At 38.5% G+C, this 21,112-nt stretch overlaps 1 protein-coding gene across 4 annotated transcripts; it reads left to right on the top strand.

The window, feature by feature from the left end:
* Nucleotides 1–226: 226 nt before the first annotated feature.
* Nucleotides 227–17,018, top strand: zfand4 (zinc finger, AN1-type domain 4). Of its 4 annotated transcripts, XM_067519859.1 has the most exons (11): nt 227–469; nt 3,974–4,285; nt 7,488–7,563; nt 8,267–8,334; nt 8,438–8,624; nt 9,005–9,149; nt 9,284–10,456; nt 11,257–11,311; nt 13,996–14,238; nt 14,897–15,014; nt 15,889–17,018. In XM_067519859.1, the coding sequence occupies exons 2-11, from the start codon at nt 4,102–4,104 to the stop codon at nt 16,022–16,024; spliced, it is 2,385 nt and encodes a 794-aa protein (XP_067375960.1). In that variant the 5' UTR covers nt 227–469; nt 3,974–4,101; the 3' UTR covers nt 16,025–17,018. The 4 variants fall into 4 exon arrangements, with proteins under 4 accessions (XP_067375960.1, XP_067375980.1, XP_067375990.1 ...); XM_067519869.1 differs by lacking the exon at nt 13,996–14,238 and having other exon boundaries at nt 229–469; XM_067519879.1 differs by lacking the exons at nt 13,996–14,238; nt 14,897–15,014; nt 15,889–17,018 and adding an exon at nt 12,069–13,983.
* Nucleotides 17,019–21,112: the final 4,094 nt, after the last annotated feature.

Here is a 21,112-nt window from a genome sequence, read left to right as displayed (position 1 = left end):
TTAAGCTATGTTATATTTTAATCCTACGTTTTACATTTTTCCTTGGAGTAAAGTAAATTGGATTTAAATGGACGAGTGGCAGCCAAATATGTAACTTGTAGTAGCTTGTGATCAATTCAAATATAAAAACGTGAAGTGCACAAAATTCAGTGACGTTTAGGTTTTTCTAAAGTACGAGTGTCCAGCCCACCTAACAATCAATTACGCACATTGGTTCTTCTGCCTGTCAATCAAATGAAGTCACAAAGGTATTGTTCAGATGCATTTGACAGGTATGATGGTGTCGCCAAGAAATGGATCGCGGCGACAGTGTAATTTGTTCTGTGTCTAGTTTTTGGAGTTAAACCTGATGCAATGCTGCTTCGTTGTGAAGGCAAGGTTTCCCTCGACAGCTAGTGTTATACCGGACGGGACGGGACTGAAGCCCATGGATGTAGCCTAGCAGCCTGCTAACAAACCACCGAGAAAGGTAGCCATTGTTTGAGTTGTTGGCTAACATGGCAACGAAAGCTAGCGTTAGCATCGTCGGGTTGACGGGGTCAGTGCCGTATTAATGTGGTAAACGCTGATAAGCAGGGTTTTAAAATAATATATAAGTGCTATACAATGGTTTAACTGCCTTGTTAAGACTCTGAAGCAGGAATAACAGCGTATGTGTGACCTTGCTCCGTTAACGTTAGCCGCTGGGTTCGTATTGAGACAATTGCCAACTCCATTCATCTCCGTTGTTAGGCAGCTAGCTGCTGCAGTTTATCTCCTTTTTGGGAGGCGGGGGTCCTGGACTGTAGTATTTACATTGATGATGTAGTCAAGCAGATCTTTAATAACGTTAACTTACTTACGGTTATATGAAGCTAGCAAACTAATCGTTTTGAGTCGTCTGTAACTTCACAGCGTACCGCTTTCCTTACAGAATGGACTTTTATGACGTTATACCGTTACAACCCAGGCCTCGTACACTAACAAATTATATATCAAAGACAAACATCAGCGAGACAGTCCATATTCAGTGTTGTATATATCGTTTGTGTGCTTGAGCGATTACTTAAGCTCCCTTCAGGGCCCAGGAACGTGGCCAATAAAGTGGAAAAATGCAACCTACCTATTGCGTTAGAAGTCTGCTGGTAAAAGTGCGCTGAACAGCAGCATGTAGAAACTATTACAAAAAAAAAAAATCATATATAATCTAGTTCTTTTTATTTATGGTTAGTGTTTCAGATGGTTGGTCTGGCATGATTTTGCTTTCCTGCCTCTGATGCAGATTATATGTTGTACCATGCTGGAGAGTCAAGCGACACAGGAGGTGATTTGTCAAAGACTGTGGTCAGGCACAGGCCATGTAGTTCTGTTGCTAGGGCTTATGTGACAAACCTAATCTTCTTGGATTTTGGCGTGGCCAAAAAAGCTGCAATTAATATTTAATGAGAAGTTGGCATGTATTGCATGTTACTGATACATGTTCAATAACACCTTCAATAACAATTTGTCCTCACTGTACAGCACAACTTAGTACGTCAAAGTATTTTTTATGATGCATACAAAACGACCTTATTGGGTGCATAACCCACTAGTTTTTCAAATTTACAATGATGCTTGAAAGTTGAAAGAGAAACGGGTTAAAACAGACTGAAACAAGTAATTCAAAAAAAATTATTTATTGGGAAAATAATACATTTAAGTGTGTGTCAACATCTATGGCTAGAAATTAATTTAAAAAGGAAATAAAAGTTAGGTGTTTCAGTCAATGAAGTGATAATCATGTGGGAAGTCCCATTTTATTTAAAGAACCACACAGCTTGTAGAAGTGTAATTCAAAAGAGATTTCTGAAAACCTTTGAAGAGTTGTTTATGCTCATCAGGCTGCAAAGGGTCATTAAATAATTTCAAAAGAGTTTAAACTCCATCACTGACTGGTAGACAAATGGAGATATAAAACACCATCATAACCCTTACCAGGAGGGACTCCTCTACAAAGTTAGCTGAAGCCCATGTTTGGAGATATTGTAAGAACGTTCTGCGAACAGATGAGACTAAAATACAACATTTGGGCTTTAATGAGAATGGTTATTGTGACCAAAGATTGCATTCCAGCATAAGAACCTTGTTCCTCCTATAAAACATATTGGTGGCAGTATCATGATTTAGGCTTTGTTTCCTCTGGACCAGTATAACTTTTCATAATTGAAAGAGCTGTGAAAAAGGTCAAGGTGTCCTCTGTGAACTAAAAAGTTGATCATGCAGCAAGACAGCAAACCCTAAAAACGCAACCTGGCTAGAACTGCACCAGCTAAAAGTAGTTCTACCAAGGGATAAACAGGCCTTCCAGGAAGTTGCTATGTTGCGATTGCAACTGTTAATTCAGCCAATACCCTGTGAATTTTGCCCAATTCCAAAAAAGTTGGGAAGATGCAATGATTTGCACATCTCATCAACAACCTATATTTTATTCACAATAGAACATAAACAAAATATCAGATGTTGAAACTGAAACATTTTACCTTTTAATGGAAAATAGTAGCTCATTCTGGATTTGATGGCAGCAACACATCTCAAAAAAGGTTTAAGAGGGGCAACAATAGGCTGGAAAAGTAACTGCCACAAATCAAAAACAAATGAAGGAGCATTTGGCAACTAATTAGGTTAATTGGCAACTGGTCAGTAACATGACTCGGTATAAAAGAGCTTTTCAGAGAAGCAGAGTCTCTTAAATGTGAAGCTGGTTCGAGGTTCACCAATCTGTTAAACAATTTGTGCCGAACATTTTCAGAAAATGCTCCTGAATGTAAAATTGCGAAAACTTTGAAGATCCCACAATCTACAGAATGTAATGTCATTAAAAGATTCAGAGAATCAATCTCCGTGTGCAAGGGACAAGGTCAAGGGTTAAAAGTGGATGCATGTGATCTTTGGGCCCTCAGGCAGCACTATTAAAAACAGTCATGATTCTCTACTGGACATCTCGACATGGACTCACGAACACTTCCTGTGCAATCCACAAATGTAAGTTAAAGCTACATCATGCAAAGAAGAAGCCACATGGCAACACAATACACAAACGCTGGCGTATTCTCTGGGCCAAAGATCATTAAAAATGGCAAAATGGAAAACTGATAAAACAGATGAAGTAATTGTGGAAACCATGACACCGTCTCCTGATGACTAAAGAGGACAGCTTGTTCTCAGCAGACAGTTCAAAAGCCTGCATATCTGATTGTATGGGGCTGCATTAGTGCCGATGGCGTGGGCAGCTTACACATCTGGAAAGGCAGCATGAATGCTGAAAAGTACATAGAGATTTTAGAGCAGCATATGTCTCCTTTCAGGGAAGGCCTTGCATATTTCAGCAAGACAATGCTAAACCACATACTGCATCCGTCACAACAGCATGGCTTCACAGGAGAATAGTCCAGGTGGTGAACTGGCCTGCCTGCATTTCAGTCCTTTTACTAATAGATAACATTTGGTGCATCATAAAACAACACATTTGGCAACAAAGGCCCAGGACTGTTAAGCAGTTAGAATCATGCATCAGACAAGAATGGAATAACATTCCTCCAGGAACTGGTCGCTTCACTTCCCAGACATTTACAGACAGTTGTTATAAGAAAAGGGGATGCTACACAAAGGTAAACATCACCCTGTTCCAACTTCTTTGAGATGTGTTGTTGCCAGCAAATCCAGAATGAGCTAATATTTTTCATTAAATGGTAAAATGTTTCAGTTTCAACATCTGATATGTTGTTTATGTTCTATTGTGAATAAAATTTGGGTTGATGAGATTTCCAAATAATTGGATTCTGTTTTGATTTATTTTATATGTTTTACACATTTTACGCTTTCACATATTTTTTGGAATTGGGGTTTGAAAATATCCAATAAGTGTTTGACCTCTTGGACCACATGCACTTTAACTTGGCAATCAAACCTTCTGTAAACTATAATAATCATGCAGTGCTTTTGTTTCTACTTACAGCTGTGATCAACCTACATGATGTGTGACAGTTGCGAGATGAGTGACCAGTGTCTGTCCCTCTCTCCCTCGTTTTGGGCCAGCCTGCCTATTTGGAAATCTTCCTGAAGTGTCTCTCCCAACCTGCCAGGATGACCGACAGGAAGGAGCCACCCTTCTTTAATGATGACAGTGTGGGAGCTTTTCATTACAAACTCCCTTTCTATGACACTATGGAGCTCTTCATAGAGACCCTGACGGGGACCTGTTTTGAGCTACGTGTGTTGCCCTTCGAGGCTGTCATTTCAGTCAAGGCAAAGATCCAGAGGCTGGAAGGTAAAAATCTCACTTTTGTGTAGTTTGCACACTTGAGTCTGTTGTTAAGAATACTTTCTATGTTTTTAAGCCAGAAAATTGCACTTGTTAAGTCAGCAAGCTCTATTATTTATTTTATTGACTTGGTCTGTTTGTTGTCATCCTGAAGGAGCCTGTTAGCTGGGCTGATATTCTGGAGACAAGACTACTCTTTCCTGAGGCAAGCCCCAGACCAAGGCCCCAATACAATCTTGCTTCATTTATCGACTCTTAAGATTTAATTATTGACTTAAAAAAAATAACATTTAGAGTTTTTTGGCCATGCTTCGTCCATTTTCCCTTAGGTGTGCAGAGGTGCTCTCATGTGGTTATGGCTACTGTGTTTTAGTAAGTAAAGGAGGACATCAGCAGCCAGAAAAATGCATGAATTAGTTGGGCCTATTAACTTGTCTTACTGTCCAATTATGGATCCCTATTGTTTTGTCAGGAAAAAATGTAAGTGTTTTACGTAAATATAACTTGGCTATTTAAATTGTAGCTTTTGTAGAGTTTAACTTGTGGATATAGAAGTACAACAGGAATTTAGCAAATCAAATCATCTAGCAAATGTGAAAACCGTGTTTCTGTTGAAAATCAATAAAACATTGGATTTCACTCAATTTAGAGGACTTAATGTTACACTACATCTTTATTGGTGTTGAACAGATGCTCGAGCAGTAGAATTTTGTGTGAAATGTGCCTTCACTTTACATTATTGCATGCATTGTTATTGTCTTGGGATGATGAACATGTAGATAAAAACAGAATGCAGTGATTTGCAAATCTCATCAATCCATATTTTAATCACAATAGAACAACATTTTACCATTCCATGGAACATATTAGCTCATTTTGAATTTGATGGCAGCAACACATCTCAAAAAAGTTAGAACAGGGAAATGTTCACCATTGTGTAGCATCCCCTCTTCTTACAGACGACTGTCTGTAAATGTCTGGGAAGTGAGGAGAACAGTTGCTGGAGTTTTAGGAGAGGAATCTTGTCCCATTGTTGTCTGATGCAGGATTCTAACTGCTCAACAGTCCTGGGTGTTTGTTGCTTGATCTTTTGTTTTATGACCCACCAAATGTCTTCTAGTGGTGAAAGGTCTGGAGTGCAGGCAGGTCAGTTCAGCACCCGAACTCTTGTCCTGCGAAGCCATGCTGTTGTGATGGATGCAGTATGTGGTTTAGCATTGTCTTGCTGAAACATGCAAGGCCTCTCCTGAATGAGATGTTGTGTGGATGAGAGCATATGTTGCTCTAAAACCTCTATGTACTTTTCAGCATCAATGGAGCCTTTCCAGATGTGTAAACTGCCCACACCATAGGCACTGATGCACCCCCATACCATCAGAGATGCGGGCTTTTGAACTGTCCGCTGATAACAAGCTGGGTGGTCCTTCTCCTCTTAATCCTCAGGAGACAGCAAAAAGAATTTCAAATTTGCATGATGCAGCTTTAACTTACATTTGTGTATTGCACAGTGAACCGTGATCACAGACAGTGATTTCTGGAAGTCTTCTTCAGCCCATGTAATGATGTCCAGTAGAGAATCATGCCTGTTTTTAATGCAGTGCCATCTGCAGGCCCAAAGATCATGAGCAGCAGTTTTGACCTTTGGCCTTGTCTCTTGCACCCAGAGATTCCTCCTGATTCTCTGAGTCTTTTGAAGACAATATATACTGTAGATGGTGAGATGAGATCTTTTTTTGAAATTGTTCCACAATTTTTAGACACGGTGTGTCGCAGATTAATGAACCTCTGTCCATCTTTACATTCGAGAGGGTCTGCCTCTCTGAAATGCTCCTTTTTTATACCCAGTCATGTTACTGACCTGTTGCCAATTAACCTAAGTGGTTGTCAAATGCTCACCCATTTGTTTTTGATTTGTGGCAGTTACTTTTGACTTTTCTTGCCCCTCTTGCTATGTTTTTTAAACGTAGTGCTGCCATCAAATTCAAAATGAGCTAATATTTTCAATGAAATGGTCAAATTTCTCAATTCCAACATGTGATATGTTGTTTATGTTATATTCTGAATAAAAATAGTGTTGATGAGATTTTCAAATGATTCTGTTTTAATTTTGGTTTTTACACAACTTTTTTTGAATTAGGGTTGTACATATGCACTTTGGACTTAGCAAATTACATTATTAGTTATGCTGTCTGATAATTTTGTAAAATTTTGCTTCTTTAAAGTATTATAACCACAACAAATCTATATACACTCCTATTGAATTGTCTCCCAAATGAGACAGTGGTGGCACCATCAATAAACCCAGAGAAGTTATCATAGTTAGCATAGTGTTAGACTATGATATTAAGTATTTATTCAGACCCACGTTTTAGTTTGTTTGAACCGCCCACTAAGATTTCTATGTTATAAATCAGGATGACCTTTATTATCTATATTCTCTGCAATTGTTTTCAGCTTTGGTCAGAATGACCCCTCTGTAGTCTGTATGAGAAGGTGTGTCAGCTAAGTCTGCATGTTCATGATTGAGCATACCACTCTGTAATGATGAGACCCAGGCTCACTCACAAACACTAGCTCACCTCCAGCCCCGGGTCAGCAAGTTCACTCACTGTGGTCACAGAGCACTTCCTGACTTCGCATACACTCTTGACTCATTCCAAGGACAACCTCTATCGAGATTTAGTTTTCAGTAGGCTATCATCCCTCTGCCGAAGTGGTATTGTTCTTGTTTCATTTGCAGTAATATTAGATATAGACTTATAGAAGTACAAAAAACCTCATGTATTTGATCATTTTATTTATAGGATTTGCTGATAACTTTTGTTTAGCATGCCACAGTATTTTTTTTATTAATATTTTGACATTGCATCTTTTTTGTCATAGGGATTGTTTTTCCTTATTTGATCTGGCTGTAAGGACAGAGGTTATTGCTGTTGCAGGTCCCCTTGAGGTTGTCTATAAAGCCGCTTAAAACAAATTTTTGATATATGAGAGTGGCTATACAAATAAAACTTGATTGAGTCTTTTTTTGTAGTTTGACAGTAGTTACACAGTTATGTCTTTAGGGGGCACACATAAGTCATCTTTAGTGATATGTGGATGCTTTTGTTTTTAGCATTCCCTTCTTGCTTATGAAGTCTATGAAAAATGAACAGGTCCCTGTCAACTTTGGTTTTCTCTCCTACCCTCTCTCTGACTGTCTGTGAAGGTATCCCTGTTACCCAGCAACACCTTATCTGGAACAATGTGGAGTTGGATGATGAACATTGTCTACATGACTATGGGTAAATCTATTCCACCCAACCCTTTCTGTCCTTCAGACCATTGACACACTGGCATAATCACACAGACAGCTAAGACTCGTTAGGGAAAAAATTAGCAATGTGTTTGAAAACACTCTACATTTAGAATAATTTACATGTGTGTTTTAAAGGCTTTCCTGCTGCAGCAGTGGCTCAGTCTTAATATAATGAGCCGGAGGTGTAGGGCTGGATAATACAAATGACATACTGGTCATATTTAGAGAGTTTGCCCCTCTACTCCTGTCAGTTTATGTGATGCAGACCTCACCCTCTAGAGCTGTGTTGGTTGCAGATGGCAGTACGGTTATATGAATGCTTGTCACTTAATTTTCCACATGAACAGCCTCTGTTTAGATGTCGCTAGACTCTCCTATCACACATGCTTTTGAAGTTTGAGAAGCAGAGGGGTAGCATTTGGAATGCAACATCTGCTCCTATGAAACAAATGGTCCAATAGAATTCCCAGTCATGCACTAAAGTGCATCTGGAAATCATCCTGATCCTCACAGAGCTGTTTACTTTATATAAGGGCCTCTATTCTGTCTCAAAAGAAAGCAATTTAGCCTTAATGTAAATATGTTGCCTACTGTTATTTCCTCCCTTCCTGTTATTTATATACTGTGGTGAGTGAGATGCAGCACTTTAGACTTCTTCTGCTGTATTGATCATCGGTTTGTGTTTGCAGCATTGCAGAGGGCTGTACTCTAAAACTGGTCTTAGCTATGAGGGGAGGTCCAATTAACACTAGGAGAGGTAAGAAAAGACCTGTGCACTTGCATGATAGCTGGGAATTTGCAGTTGCCAGAAATATTTTTGTTTTCTAGTTAAGCGCTCTTTTTTTTTTTTTTTTTGCCAGTAACCATGGAGGAGCCTATTAAAGAAGTTGCTGACCTGATGGAGAGCACAAAGGAGGAGGGTTGGGAGAAAAGCCTGGCCAACAAGAAGGTCACATTTGTGGTCTATCGTGAGGGTGATCAGCTAAACTTCTTTCGAGTGGTCGATAGAGGAGATGGCACCTTAACCCCTCTGTCTGAATCTTTGAGGTCAAGACATTATTACCATGTCTTTGTTGTTTTAAGCACGTATATCATTGTGTTATTAACTATTCAAACACGCTGAACTATGCACATACAGGAAAAGATATTGGGGGAGGATTTATTCACATTGTTTGTCATTACAAATATTGAGACAGAACCATCTAGAGTATAAACCACAAGCTTTGCAGTAGTGTTAAAAATAGTGCAAGGAAAAAAGAAGCACAAATGAGAAACATTTATATAATTATGCAGCCTTTAAGTACTTAATATTGATTATTTAGTGACTATGTAAGACACCGCTGCAGCTGAGTTGGGCTTACTTTTTTTCCTAATAGACAGAAATTTTAGTTCACTAATAAAATTGCCTTGCCCCTCATATTTTCCAGTGGTGGATCGGTGTATAATGTGTACACAGAGGAGGAGGATGGAGAAACTTCTGGAGCTGCCCAGCAGAGCTTCGAGAACTCAATCACAATGAACAAAATGAAGCTACTCAAAGCAAAGATGGAGGACATGAACCTCAACAAGAAGGTGGGAAGCTATTGAAACCTATTATAGTTTGTAATGCTAGAACAATCCAAATGTGGCCTCCATAGAATATACATTTTTACACCATTTTATTAATGTAGATCTGCCACTAAAAAGCCATTTTTTCTGTCCACCAGCCAAAGAAGTTGGCAAAGATAAAACCACGGCTCACTGTGAGCCCACATCTCAGCAGTGGCCCGCTAGGATCTTCCAGCACGCGACACCAATATGGCCTGTTTCCTACACTCCCCCAGATCAACCAGCCTCGGCCATCAAATACTCAACTACCTCCAATTGTTGACCGTGAAAACCCCTTGGCGCCCTCTCTTGCTGCATCCTCCGGTCACTTGTCCAATCCTAGAAGACCCCCTCCCTCTTACTCCAGGTCTTGTTATATGTTTCAGGAGGAGGAGCCATGGAAGACTTGCCCACCAACTGAAAAACAACGACCCCCTCCCAAAGTTTCACGGTTAGACTTTGACAGCACCAGGTTGATGAGGGATTGTGTGTACCCTCAGCTCCCTCCACTGTCCACTACCAGGGGGCCACCTGAAACTGCTTTTGACCCAGTGGACCCTGCAGAGGAAGCAGCTGGGCTGGGTCTGTTGGAAGAAGCTGCTGGGTTAATGGCACCATCACAACCTGGATCTCCACCTGGGGAACTGTCAGACCCTCGGTGTCTGAATGTGCCTACCCAGCCAGAGGGAGGCCACAGATCAGATGAGGCTGGGTCTCAGCAGCAGCTGCCACTCTCCCCTTCCTCACTTAGTACCTGGACAATTGGGAGAAGTGATAATCTCATCAGCAGAGGGGATGAGACACAGCTTGCCACATCATTTCATATCAACCCTTCCCATACGTTACCCACCTGCACCTCACCATCCACTTCTACTATACCGCTCATTCAGCCTTTTAATTCCACTATTTCCTGTTTACAGTCAAACTTTCAAGCACAATCCTCCACACAAGTGAAGGCAGGCAACACATCCCCACATCCCTCCATGTCACTGACTCCACTACACCTTCATGGCGTTAAAGTGCAGTCACCTGGCAAGAGGCCAGAACTTATCTCCAAGAGAGAAGCAAGAGGCATTACTAAGATGGCCAACCAAGCCTGTAAGGAGCCACTTGTGTCTCTGAACAACTCAGAGCTCCTGGCTTCTCTATCCACAAGGGCTCCAAACAATGGCAGCAGGGACAAACTTGGCCTTGTCTCCAGGCTTCCTCCCATCCCAGCTAACCGGCTCCTTCAGGATGACATCAAAAACAGACAAATGTCACCGTTGCTCCGAACATCAGCCTCCTTTGTGGTGAGTACATAGTGTATTGTTTGCTGCTAAAAGTAGATTTGTAGAATATAGTGTTGTAGTGCTCTTCACAGAAGTGTTTGAACTCTTTTAATAGTCTGTGCTGTATTCTTTAAAGTTCTTTCAGTAAGAATGGAGTAATAGTGACCCCTAAAATGTAGTCTCTTTCAAAGCCATAACTTGCAGATGATGCTTAAGAGAGTGGGTGAGACACTGTGACATAATGCTCACTACACTTAAATTTTATTTATCCCTATAAAAAAACTTGTAGACATTTACTAATTAAACATAACTATCAATATTGGGGGGGGGGGGTTCAATGTTTTGTTGAAAGACACGTAAGCATTCTGCTCCACCAAGTGAGCATCAGCTGTCCCTCAACACATGAAATAATACCTTTTTGAATTGTTCAACTTCACACACAGATACGCAAAATAGAGATATTTTAAAATGCTATAAACTATATTGTGCTGTATTTTTAGAATTTCATTCTGTGAGAAATTGTAATTACGGTCAAACTGATAAGTTAAACGAGAATTATATCCTGATGAAGAAAAAAAATGTTTTCTTAAATATCCAACTTTAAAAGGTGGATACACAAAAACATACAGTTTTTATTTTCTTTGTTTCTCGTGAAATGAGCAGTTTTTCCTTCTGCATTTAGTTTTTCCTTACTTAACTAGTGAGTATTTAAGGTTTCTTTAAGCACAATAATATAATCTACAAAAACAAAATTTTCTCAACATGGGAGAACTACATTTATGTCGTTGATTTGCCTTTTAAAGATTTTTCTTGTTTCTCAGGCCACCAGTAATCATGCATCCGCTGGGGGAATGATGACTTCATTTGGAAGAATAGGTAAGAAACACAAGTAAAAGTATATCAGGGAACTGTTGCATTGTAGTGGTTTGCTTGGAGATTTGAGATGTGGGTTTCACAGCTCTGTGTACCACTGCATTTTTAGCCAAACATATGTGAACTATGACTATTGAAAGGTACAATCACATACAGAAGAGAGGTTGTTATGAAGGCCTTCAGCACATGTTGTATGAGCTCTACGGCAAAGCAATGCAAAGGTTTTAAATATTTTTTTCTTCCAACAGCAGAAGGCAGTGGGCCTACACACAAGCACACTCATTCAACACAGTGTTTAAATAAGCTACTGGTATGCTTAGACTCTTGAAAAGAATCTGAATAAATAAACATATACCACTACATAAAGTGACTATATTTCAGTCCGTCCATATGCTTTCAAGTGCATTTTCATAGAGAGCTGTGAAAGGAATACATAATCAATACGTTAAATCTTTAGTTACAGCTTAATGTATTAAAGTGCGTTTCTAAAATACCATGATGCTTGAAAGTTTGTGGACCTGTTAGAGTTTTGTCTGTTTTTGACATAAAATTTGATCAGTCTCTAAAACTAGATAAAGTGAACCCAGTTAAATAAAATGGGACAAACCATTTATATTATTATATTACACTTATATTAATAATTTGACCAGTTTAAATTTGTGTGTGGCAAAAGTATGCAAACCCGTGCCTTCATTAACTGGTATGGCCCACTTTGGGGACAATGACTTCTACTAAAGGTTTTTCTTTATTACCTCTGAAGGCTTCAGGGTGTTTCAGCCTATTCCTCCCTACAGAACAGCCTCAACTCAGGGGTGTTGGTTGGCTCTCTGCATGAACTGCCTGCTTTTGGTCCATCCACAGAAGTTCTGTAGAATTAATGTCAGCTTCATCGTTGGTTAAATGACTTGTGTTTAGGGCTATGTTGTGTATGGCTTATTCTTTTGTGTAAATGCTCTCAAGCTCTTTGAGAGTATATTATAAGGGGGTTCCTTGTAGACTCTATATTGTCAGCGAAATTCACGCTGGACTTTAATCCACTTTGTAATTGTTTTTTGATATGTACCTCAAGTTCTTATGCTAAAAAGGGAGTCATCCCTCCACTTTGAGATTGCATCTACTCTTGAATATTTTTGCTCGAGTCTTTCTACATTTGACATATTTCATGGCTCTTTTAAACAAGACATTTTCCCTTTTAGTCACACATGAAACTCTCTTAGTTGATGTTAGGGAACAGAATTCTAGACCAAGCCAGAGAATCTTTTTCTGTAATGGTTTGAGAATTCATAACATGTAGGAAGTTGATGATAAAGAATCTGAAAAAAAAAAAACGGTATGTATATTACATATTTTATGTTTGCTTTTATTTGTTAAAAGTAATTTTTGCCTCGGTCTTCATAAATTAGGATGCCCCAAACTCCTCTGCAGAATCTGCACCTGAATATGATTTGGTTTCTAATTAATTTACAAGCCTGTAATTTCCAAGAGGTTTCCTGGAAATAACAGGGTAATTTAATGCTAATTATATGAGTGGTCAGTTTCCAGTAATTATTATTAAAAATCTATTTAAAAAATATTTAATTATTCAATGAGAACATGCTCCCCCTTTACTAACGACATCATTGTTGTTTGCATGAAACTGAAATTATAAGGATGCTCCAAATCTGTAAAAGAAAAAAAAAAAAGGGGGGGGGGGGGGATTTTTTTTTAACTTCAGTCTGTATGTTCATTGAAACGTATACATCTAGTTATTAGTCTACCAGTACTGTAAGAACAAGTGAGGCAATCTGAGGTATTTACAGTGAAAGGCTTCTCTCTGTGGATCATCTAAAGATAGGCTGTGTGTGCAGAAAATAAATATTAGATGGTCAGTTAATAAATCAGATTAGGACTGTGAGCCAATAACTACTCATTTAGAGAAACGAATTACATCCAATAAAAATTCAAGTAAAGTCTACTGCACGAGAAATGGAATAGGGCTGAAAATGTCTGAACCCACTGTCTTTCTGTATGGCAGCATATTGAAGTGCACAGAACAAATAAAAAAATCAATCCCACGCCCAGCTGCTTGACAGTGAGCTTTCTGTACCTTCATCACAGAACTGTCGGTATATTCCTGTATGCCTACAGCTCACAAAGCTAGGCAGGATGTATGCTTCCACAGACATGATTTTCACAGGTAGAAGCTTTCATAAACCAGTGTTTCCCAACTTAATAAATGAACAGTGTAGTTTCTGACATTAAAAAAGGGGTTCGAATGGCATACAAATTTATTATATTATATAGAACCCCAATGAAAAAAAAGTTGGGACAATGTGTAAAACCTGAATAAAATAAAAAACTGAATGCAATGATTAGCAAATGTTATCAACCTATATTCACACTAAAACATAAACAACATATCAGATGTTGAAACTGAGACATTTTACTATTTCACTGAAAATATCAGCTCATTTGAATATGATGGCAGTAACACCTCAAAAAAGTTGTAACATGGGCAACAAAAGACTGGAAAAGTAAGTGCTGCAAATCAACAAATGGAGCAGCATTTGACAACTCATTAGGTTAATTGGAAACAGGTCAGTAACATGACTGGGTATAGAAGGAACATTTCAGAGAGGCAGAGCCTCTCAAATGTAAAGATGGGCAAAGGCGACACACTGTGTCTAAAAATTGTCGAACAATTTCAGAAAAGACTTTGAAGATCTCACCATCTACAGTAAATAATATCAACAAAAGATTCAGAGAATCAAGAGAAATCTCTGTGAGCAAGAGAAAAGGCCGTCAAAAACTGGATGATCATGATCATTGGGCCTTGAGGCGGCACTGCATTATAAACAGGCCTGATTCTCTACTGGACATCACTGCATGGGCTCAGGAACACTTCCAGGAATCACTGTCTGTGAACACAGCTCACTGTGCCATCCACAAATGTAAGTTAAAGCTGCATCATGCAAAGAAGAAGCTATATCTGAACAGGTTCCAGAAACGCTGACGGTTTCTCTTGGCAAATGGAAAACTGATGAATCAAATTTTTACATTTAATTTTGGAGAGAGAGCGAGAGAGAGAGGCACATTTATCATAAACCAAGCTTAAAAATAACATTAGATAAGAAATTATTTTGAGGCATCTTTTTCCCGTGAGTATCGAGTGACACATCAAACATACACAATGCATGAAAACAGGCTGTCCTTGTGCTCACTGAAATTGCAATAACATAGCAGTTTAGGCATAAAAAAGTTCTGAAAGTGTTAGTAGAAGTAGCGTCTTTCATATCATTTTCCTCCGTTTATGTAATTTTCTGTTCTAACCTTTTTATAGCTTTGTGATTGTTATTGTGGACATAGCTTGAGTGGAATGTTAGCAAAAATGAAAGCAAATGACTTCATTAGGAAGAAGAAAAGCTAGAAAACACTGTACAATTATCTCTTTCCATGCTGTGTGCAGACATTGGGATGTGTTGAAATTGTATCCTTTAAAAAAAGAGAGAGCCATGCTAGCATACTGGAATGTGTGTAGCTAATTCCTGGAAATGATAGAAACCTTCTCTGGTTTCTGTAAAGCTAAAAAAAGGATTTCTCTTTGCCCAGGCACTCCAACATACCACCTACCTCCAGTCAAGGTTCCCTCAGGCTGCAAGAAGAAGAGCTCAAAGCACTGCTTCCTCTGTGGAAAGAAGACTGGCTTGGCCACCAGCTACGAGTGCAGGTACAAGGGCATCCTGCATTTCCACCTGGGCTTGCTCACTTATTTGCTTGCTATCTAACTCTAAATCAAATGTCTCCCAATTGTCAGTCCTCACCTTTAAGCCACACTTCAGAGGAAAGTGGTCTTTTCCCAGTTCATCATTTTGTTTCTCAGCCATCTCTCTTGTGGAAACACGCCGCTTCTCTGCTTGTTCTGCCACAAGTTATTAGCTCTATCAAAGTTTCTCCCCAAGACATAGGTTTGGAACACTTCTCTCTCCTGGGCCTTGTCCAAGGCGTGCATATTGAATCTGATGCAACAGTGTGTAACCCTAATCTCTTAACTCTGGCCACTTGAAGATGTTGAGTCACTTAAAAGGGCATAGCTCTCAACTGTGTTCAAAAGACTAAGTGATAGTTAAATCATATGGTACACTCAATATTACTGCTGTCCAGTAAAATGTTCCCTTTTGATATTAGACTGATGTGAGTAGACAGATTAAAGCACAGAGAGGGGGGTTTTAGTCAAACATTTTTGCTAATTAAGAGGTAAAATAAGAAGAGATTAATGTGACTGCACTAACACTCAGATTAAAAAGTCTAAATGAGCAGATGATAATTGCTGATATATAAAAGGAATTTTTACCGTTTGTTCTTTTATTATTTCATAGTTCTTGAACAAATAAAGAGATGACAGGAAACATGGGAGAAGAGCTATAAAATAACTTACTGCAACCACTTGGCTACCAGTGCACTCTATTTCTATTTTTACCATTTTTAATTCAGAAACAGGTTTTTTGTGCTGAGTGTAAAGTCCTATAGGCAGTACACTATAAATGTCATTTCTAGATGATATTGTCTCCATACGTCCTAAACTGTTTATTCAAATGTTTTAGGTGTGGTCACAACTTCTGTGCCACTCACCGGTATGCAGAGACACATGACTGCACTTACGATTACAAGAGTGCCGGACGGCGATTTCTGCAGGAGACGAACCCTCTTATAAGTGCTCCAAAGCTGCCTAAGATCTAGACCCTAAAGCCCTCACCGCTTACAATAGAAGACTGTTTGGAAGACTGAATGGAGATATTCTGCAGTTAGTTCTAGCAGAAAGAAAGGACTAATGCACCACTGTGTGCTTTTTTTTTTTTTTTTTTCATTTTTCTTTTCCTTTTAATCAGCGATGTTTGCTTACAATTTTAAATAAAATATTCTGTAAAGCCAATTGAACAAACGAGTAGACTAAAATGGCACAGAACTAATTATCGCTTCTTGACAATGTGAAGATGTCTGTCCTTTTGGTTAACTTGTTCTTTTCCATTACATTAAAACAAAAAGGAAAAAGGGGGGGAAAAATGCATGTACCATATGTAGGTAGTATTTGCTAAATTTATCTGCTGCACGTTCAGATACATTTGTTTTTAATTTGATCATTTTTTAAAGTAGGATCGCTGATGACTTTTCATTTGACAAGTCTTTGACAGATGCACTTTAAAACTATTATATTTATAGATTTGACTTTCCTTTTTTATGGGGGAAAGATACTTAAATTTCTGTGTTTGTCTTACCAAGAGTTTGTTATTGTCATCAAGATTTTTATATTCTACACTTCTTTCTTTCTTACACAGGCACAGACATACTGTCATCACTAATGAAATCTTTTTTTTTTTAATATAAGAGAACAATACACCCACTTACTGATGAAATATTTAATATTTATTAATGCATATTACTTATTAAAATTCAAGATTGGTTGTGAAATAGCAAGTATGCAATGTGTGTAGGTGTGAATGTCAGCTGTAATCTGTCTGCCTATTGAGTAAACTGTGTTAGGATGGGGGTGGGGAGGGGGTATGGAATTTAAGATGTGTCTATAGTGTGGTGATTGCCATAAAACTTCAGTAAGTCATTTTATATTGTTCAATTGCAAAAACTTTACAGTAATTGCTGGTATAGTCTCTACAGGCATTTGATCTAATAAAGTTCCTTTCCGTACACACTGACTCCTAACTCACATCCAAAACTGTCCAAAATTATTACTGGTCAAGTGATATTTTATTTTTTTATTTCATTTTTTCCTCCTAAGGACCCTGTGATAATTTCCTCTCATTTATTTGCTATGTACTTTACTTTTACTGTTCCGGTTCCTCATTATTTGCACATTGAATGTTTGACCTTTCCTGCCATACGCAAATAATAGTTCTCATCACTTTGGTGTTCCTTAGCAACGCCGACTATTTTTCTAACCTGTTGAGCATTAGACCTCCCCTCTCCTTGCTAAAGTAGGACAAATCTATAGTTGAGGACATCATCTTGCTCATTAGCACTGTTTCACCATCTAAGGACAGACTTGCGATCTTCTTACTAGGCTACCTGCTAATTTGTTACTCTCTAGGATGTGTGTTATAAGTTCCACAACACCCTTGATTAAAAATTGTCTTGACTAAAACACAAATGTGTCAACTGGTAATTTATGTAGTTTGTAAGTAAATTGCAAACAGTAAATGTTGTGTATAGCTTATGAAAAATTACACACATAACTTTTGGCCACGTAGACTGAAATTTCAGTTTGGCCACATAGAAGATGATCTGATTCTGAATTGATCTCTGCTGGGCTTTATGCCACTGGTTCACACATTCTAAATGAAGTGTCTGTACATGAAGGGAGAGCACTTCAAAGCTGTAGTTTTTGTACACACGTGCAAAATGCAAACTAATCCTGAAAAGTGGAAAGCTGATAATGTTGCAATCTGTGAATATGAGAACACTTTGCGTAATCACATAAATATGTTTTTCCTTAGCTGGTGAGTCACTGAACAGAAAGTTCAAATTAAAAGTGGGGGCCACCGCTTATTATTTACTTTGCTTTTACTTTGTTGCCCAGAAACAGCACCCAGACAAACCCTGGCCTGAGTCACGTCTCAGTTTTTTTTTTCCCCTTAGTTTTCTCCTTCATGTTGTGTGGCTTTGATCCACAATAATTGGGCAGTCCAGCATGTACTGATGAAATACTGCTTAGTCTCTCTTGGCAGATAAATGCACCTCAACAGGGAGAGGGGCATCTTTTTTTTAAAGAAAGGACCGAGCTCAGAAAGGTACTTCATGTTGATTTTATTTCAAACTCCTCAACACAGCAGGAAGGATGAAGAACTGCCATTGCTCTGAATTTCTGTTCATTTAAAGCATGTTTTTGACAGAAGTGGTTTTGTAGCTTACTGACTGACACAGGTAAAGATGATTTGAAGATGAATGTACTTTTTTAGTAATACACATAATAAATGTCAGTGAATTTTCTTTCTACTGCAAGGGGGTAGTCTGCAGCCATTGGCACCATAGAGTAAAACCTTGCAACGCACGTCAGTTTGTCCAGTACATTGGTTTGTGACAAATTACCTGCAAAGTACCATTTCTAACAGTTACAGCTGTAATTTGTGTTAGCGAATGTTACTGTTGCACATTAGACTAAGAGGGTGAACATCAGTGTGTTAGCACTGACATTGTGAATGTTTCAACATGGCAGTTTTTATTACAAAGTAGTGCTGTTCCTAAATACCTATACCTACAATACCCACAATATTATGCAGCAAACATCTTCAAACTATGGTGGCCTTGGGTTTGATGATCTTTGGATAAAGTAACCGCATACAGTTGGATGCAAAAGTTAGGGTTCCAACCCCTTTCACTGAAATGGCATATAAGGGGATGGAAACCGAACCCTTAACCTACCATAATAATGCACATCAGCTAGTACAGATGATCTTTTATCACCAGAAGTAACAAATATGGCCAAAAAGTCTATAAAAAGTAATATATTAAAATTCTCAAAATTATATAGATGCAAAAGCGTGCATCCCCTTTGATAAATTATTTAAAAACTGATTAAATAATTTCACATAAAGGAACATTTGTACTAAGTGAATCAGCAAAGTGAATCTTTCAAAATAAGGGCATGCAAACATTTGCACTCAGTACTTGTGCTGTATTTGAACTCTATGAGGATACTTTCTAGCCTAAAAACATCACAAAACATATTAAAGACCAATAATAGCAGTCCATGGAGGGAAAACATAACGGCTGTGATTTGGAGGGCTTGCTTCCATATACAGTACAGATATTGACTGAGTCCTGTATTATCCCCATCATTTCTATTATATGAAATGTTTGTGTTTCTCACTGTTCTATTTTCGTTACTAACAGTATTGAAGCTCGACTTAAGCATTGAAGGTTACATTAGACATTATGTTTAACTCCTGATGGTGCTTATATAGCACTGTTGCTTAAGTAAGCAATGTTAAAATTGTGAATATAATATCCTGTGGCGCTGCACTAAACAGGAAAAAACACTTTCAAATTCTGAAGCCAAGCCACTACACTACACTGCAGAACTCAATGGTTGTTAGCTTGAGCATATCAGGAACTAAAAGTGAGAATAAATCAGACTTCTGCTGTATCATTCTTCAGTCAGTCAGTCCCCCAGATGTAGTATGAACATGGAATAATAAATCACTAAAAAATCTCTTTCAAGAGTGGATTCTTTTCATTCTTGTAACACAGCGTATCTTTTGGGATATGTCCAGGTTATCTGATTTTGGTTTCCCTCAGCAGTTCCTTTACTAGAACAGTCTTGCACGGCTCCTGTGTATCAAACCAAAGAAGTGCCTGTTTTCTGTTTCAGAATTATTCAGCTCGCCCCTTTGCAACTCTGCCAAGTGCTGCAAGTCTATATTTTGCACAGACTGAAAAACAATGCTTTTTTTCTCTACGATTTTATATTGAGAAATCCAGCTAAGCAAGGGTGGCAGTCATAATTCTCAGTTCTAAAATTTTTATGGTACAGTAAAGGATTATAAAATGTATGTTATTGATTATCCATTAGAAATGATCATTTGGAGCTTTTAAACTAAGCAATTTATCTGTAAAAATGATAGTTGGTTTTAAATACAGCAAAATGTTTGGTTCCCATAAAGTCTGTTGTCGATGCGCTTGTGTTGTTTTTAACTTCTGCATATCATCATTAATGACTAGACTGTTTATCAAACAAAACCTCTGACTCAAACTAACTAACGCTGAGCTTTGCATGTGCTGCAATAATGAGGAACAGTGATCACAAGTTGAAGCCAACGAACAGGAACGTGGCAAAACACACAGTACAGTACATGAAGGTTTAACAGATATCTACAGATATAAATGCAACTGAACAAATTTGTTTACACCCATTTTTTTGAAAACAAAACTAGAATAAATGATTAACCAACCAACTTTGTGTGTTGTTCTGTATATATATATATATATATATATATATATATATATATATATATATATATATATATATATATATATATATGTGCCCTTATGAATGAAGAACATAACACTGCTGAGTCATTTGTACTCCGGTCCAGCATAAAAAGAAAAACATGAAACAATCAAGCCCAACCAGTCTGGCCGGTTCAGTGTAAAACGTAATACGAAGGCAGGAAAAGGCAGGCCAAGAAAGTCTCAACACTATGAAAGCACAGGCCAGTCTTTTCCCATCTCACCCCACCTCTGTTCCAAGCCCTCCCACTGACAAGCCCACTGACTTTTAAGGATAAACTCTCATTCTTCTACAAAACTGCTAACTCCCCTTTTGTTTTTTATTTTCCACCTTTTCTACCCCTCTGTGTCTGTTTCAGCTTCCTCTTTAATATGAACCTTGCCTTGTGTGCACAGTGAGGCTTGGCCCCAGCTCTTACATACAACATCTAGTGTTGAGCAAACACACCCTGAGCTAATCAGTTCAGGCAAAATTCCATGTTTGTTAACTCACTAGGTAGGTCTGGGTGTACTAGTTAAAATCAGTGTAAATGGCTACGAGTGAGGTCTCCCTGGTGTCCTTTTGCCTCTGGTTGAATGTAAATGTAGTGAAAAAGCTGCTTTGCCATCAACACGACAACTGTCCTTCAGTTGTCCACAACAACAAATTTAAGATAACAATCCACATCTTACTTTGCCCATGACACAAGACAGCTCGTATCACTCTGATGCAGAAACACATGCATGACGATTTGGCAGACTCACTTCTGGGGCGCCCACTCTGTCCAGACAGAGCACAGAGGCCCCGTTGTCCCACCCTCAGGGACG

This window comes from Channa argus, chromosome 1 (assembly GCF_033026475.1).
Source record: "Channa argus isolate prfri chromosome 1, Channa argus male v1.0, whole genome shotgun sequence".
Taxonomy (NCBI): domain Eukaryota; kingdom Metazoa; phylum Chordata; class Actinopteri; order Anabantiformes; family Channidae; genus Channa; species Channa argus.
This window is presented reverse-complemented; position numbering and strand designations above follow the sequence as displayed.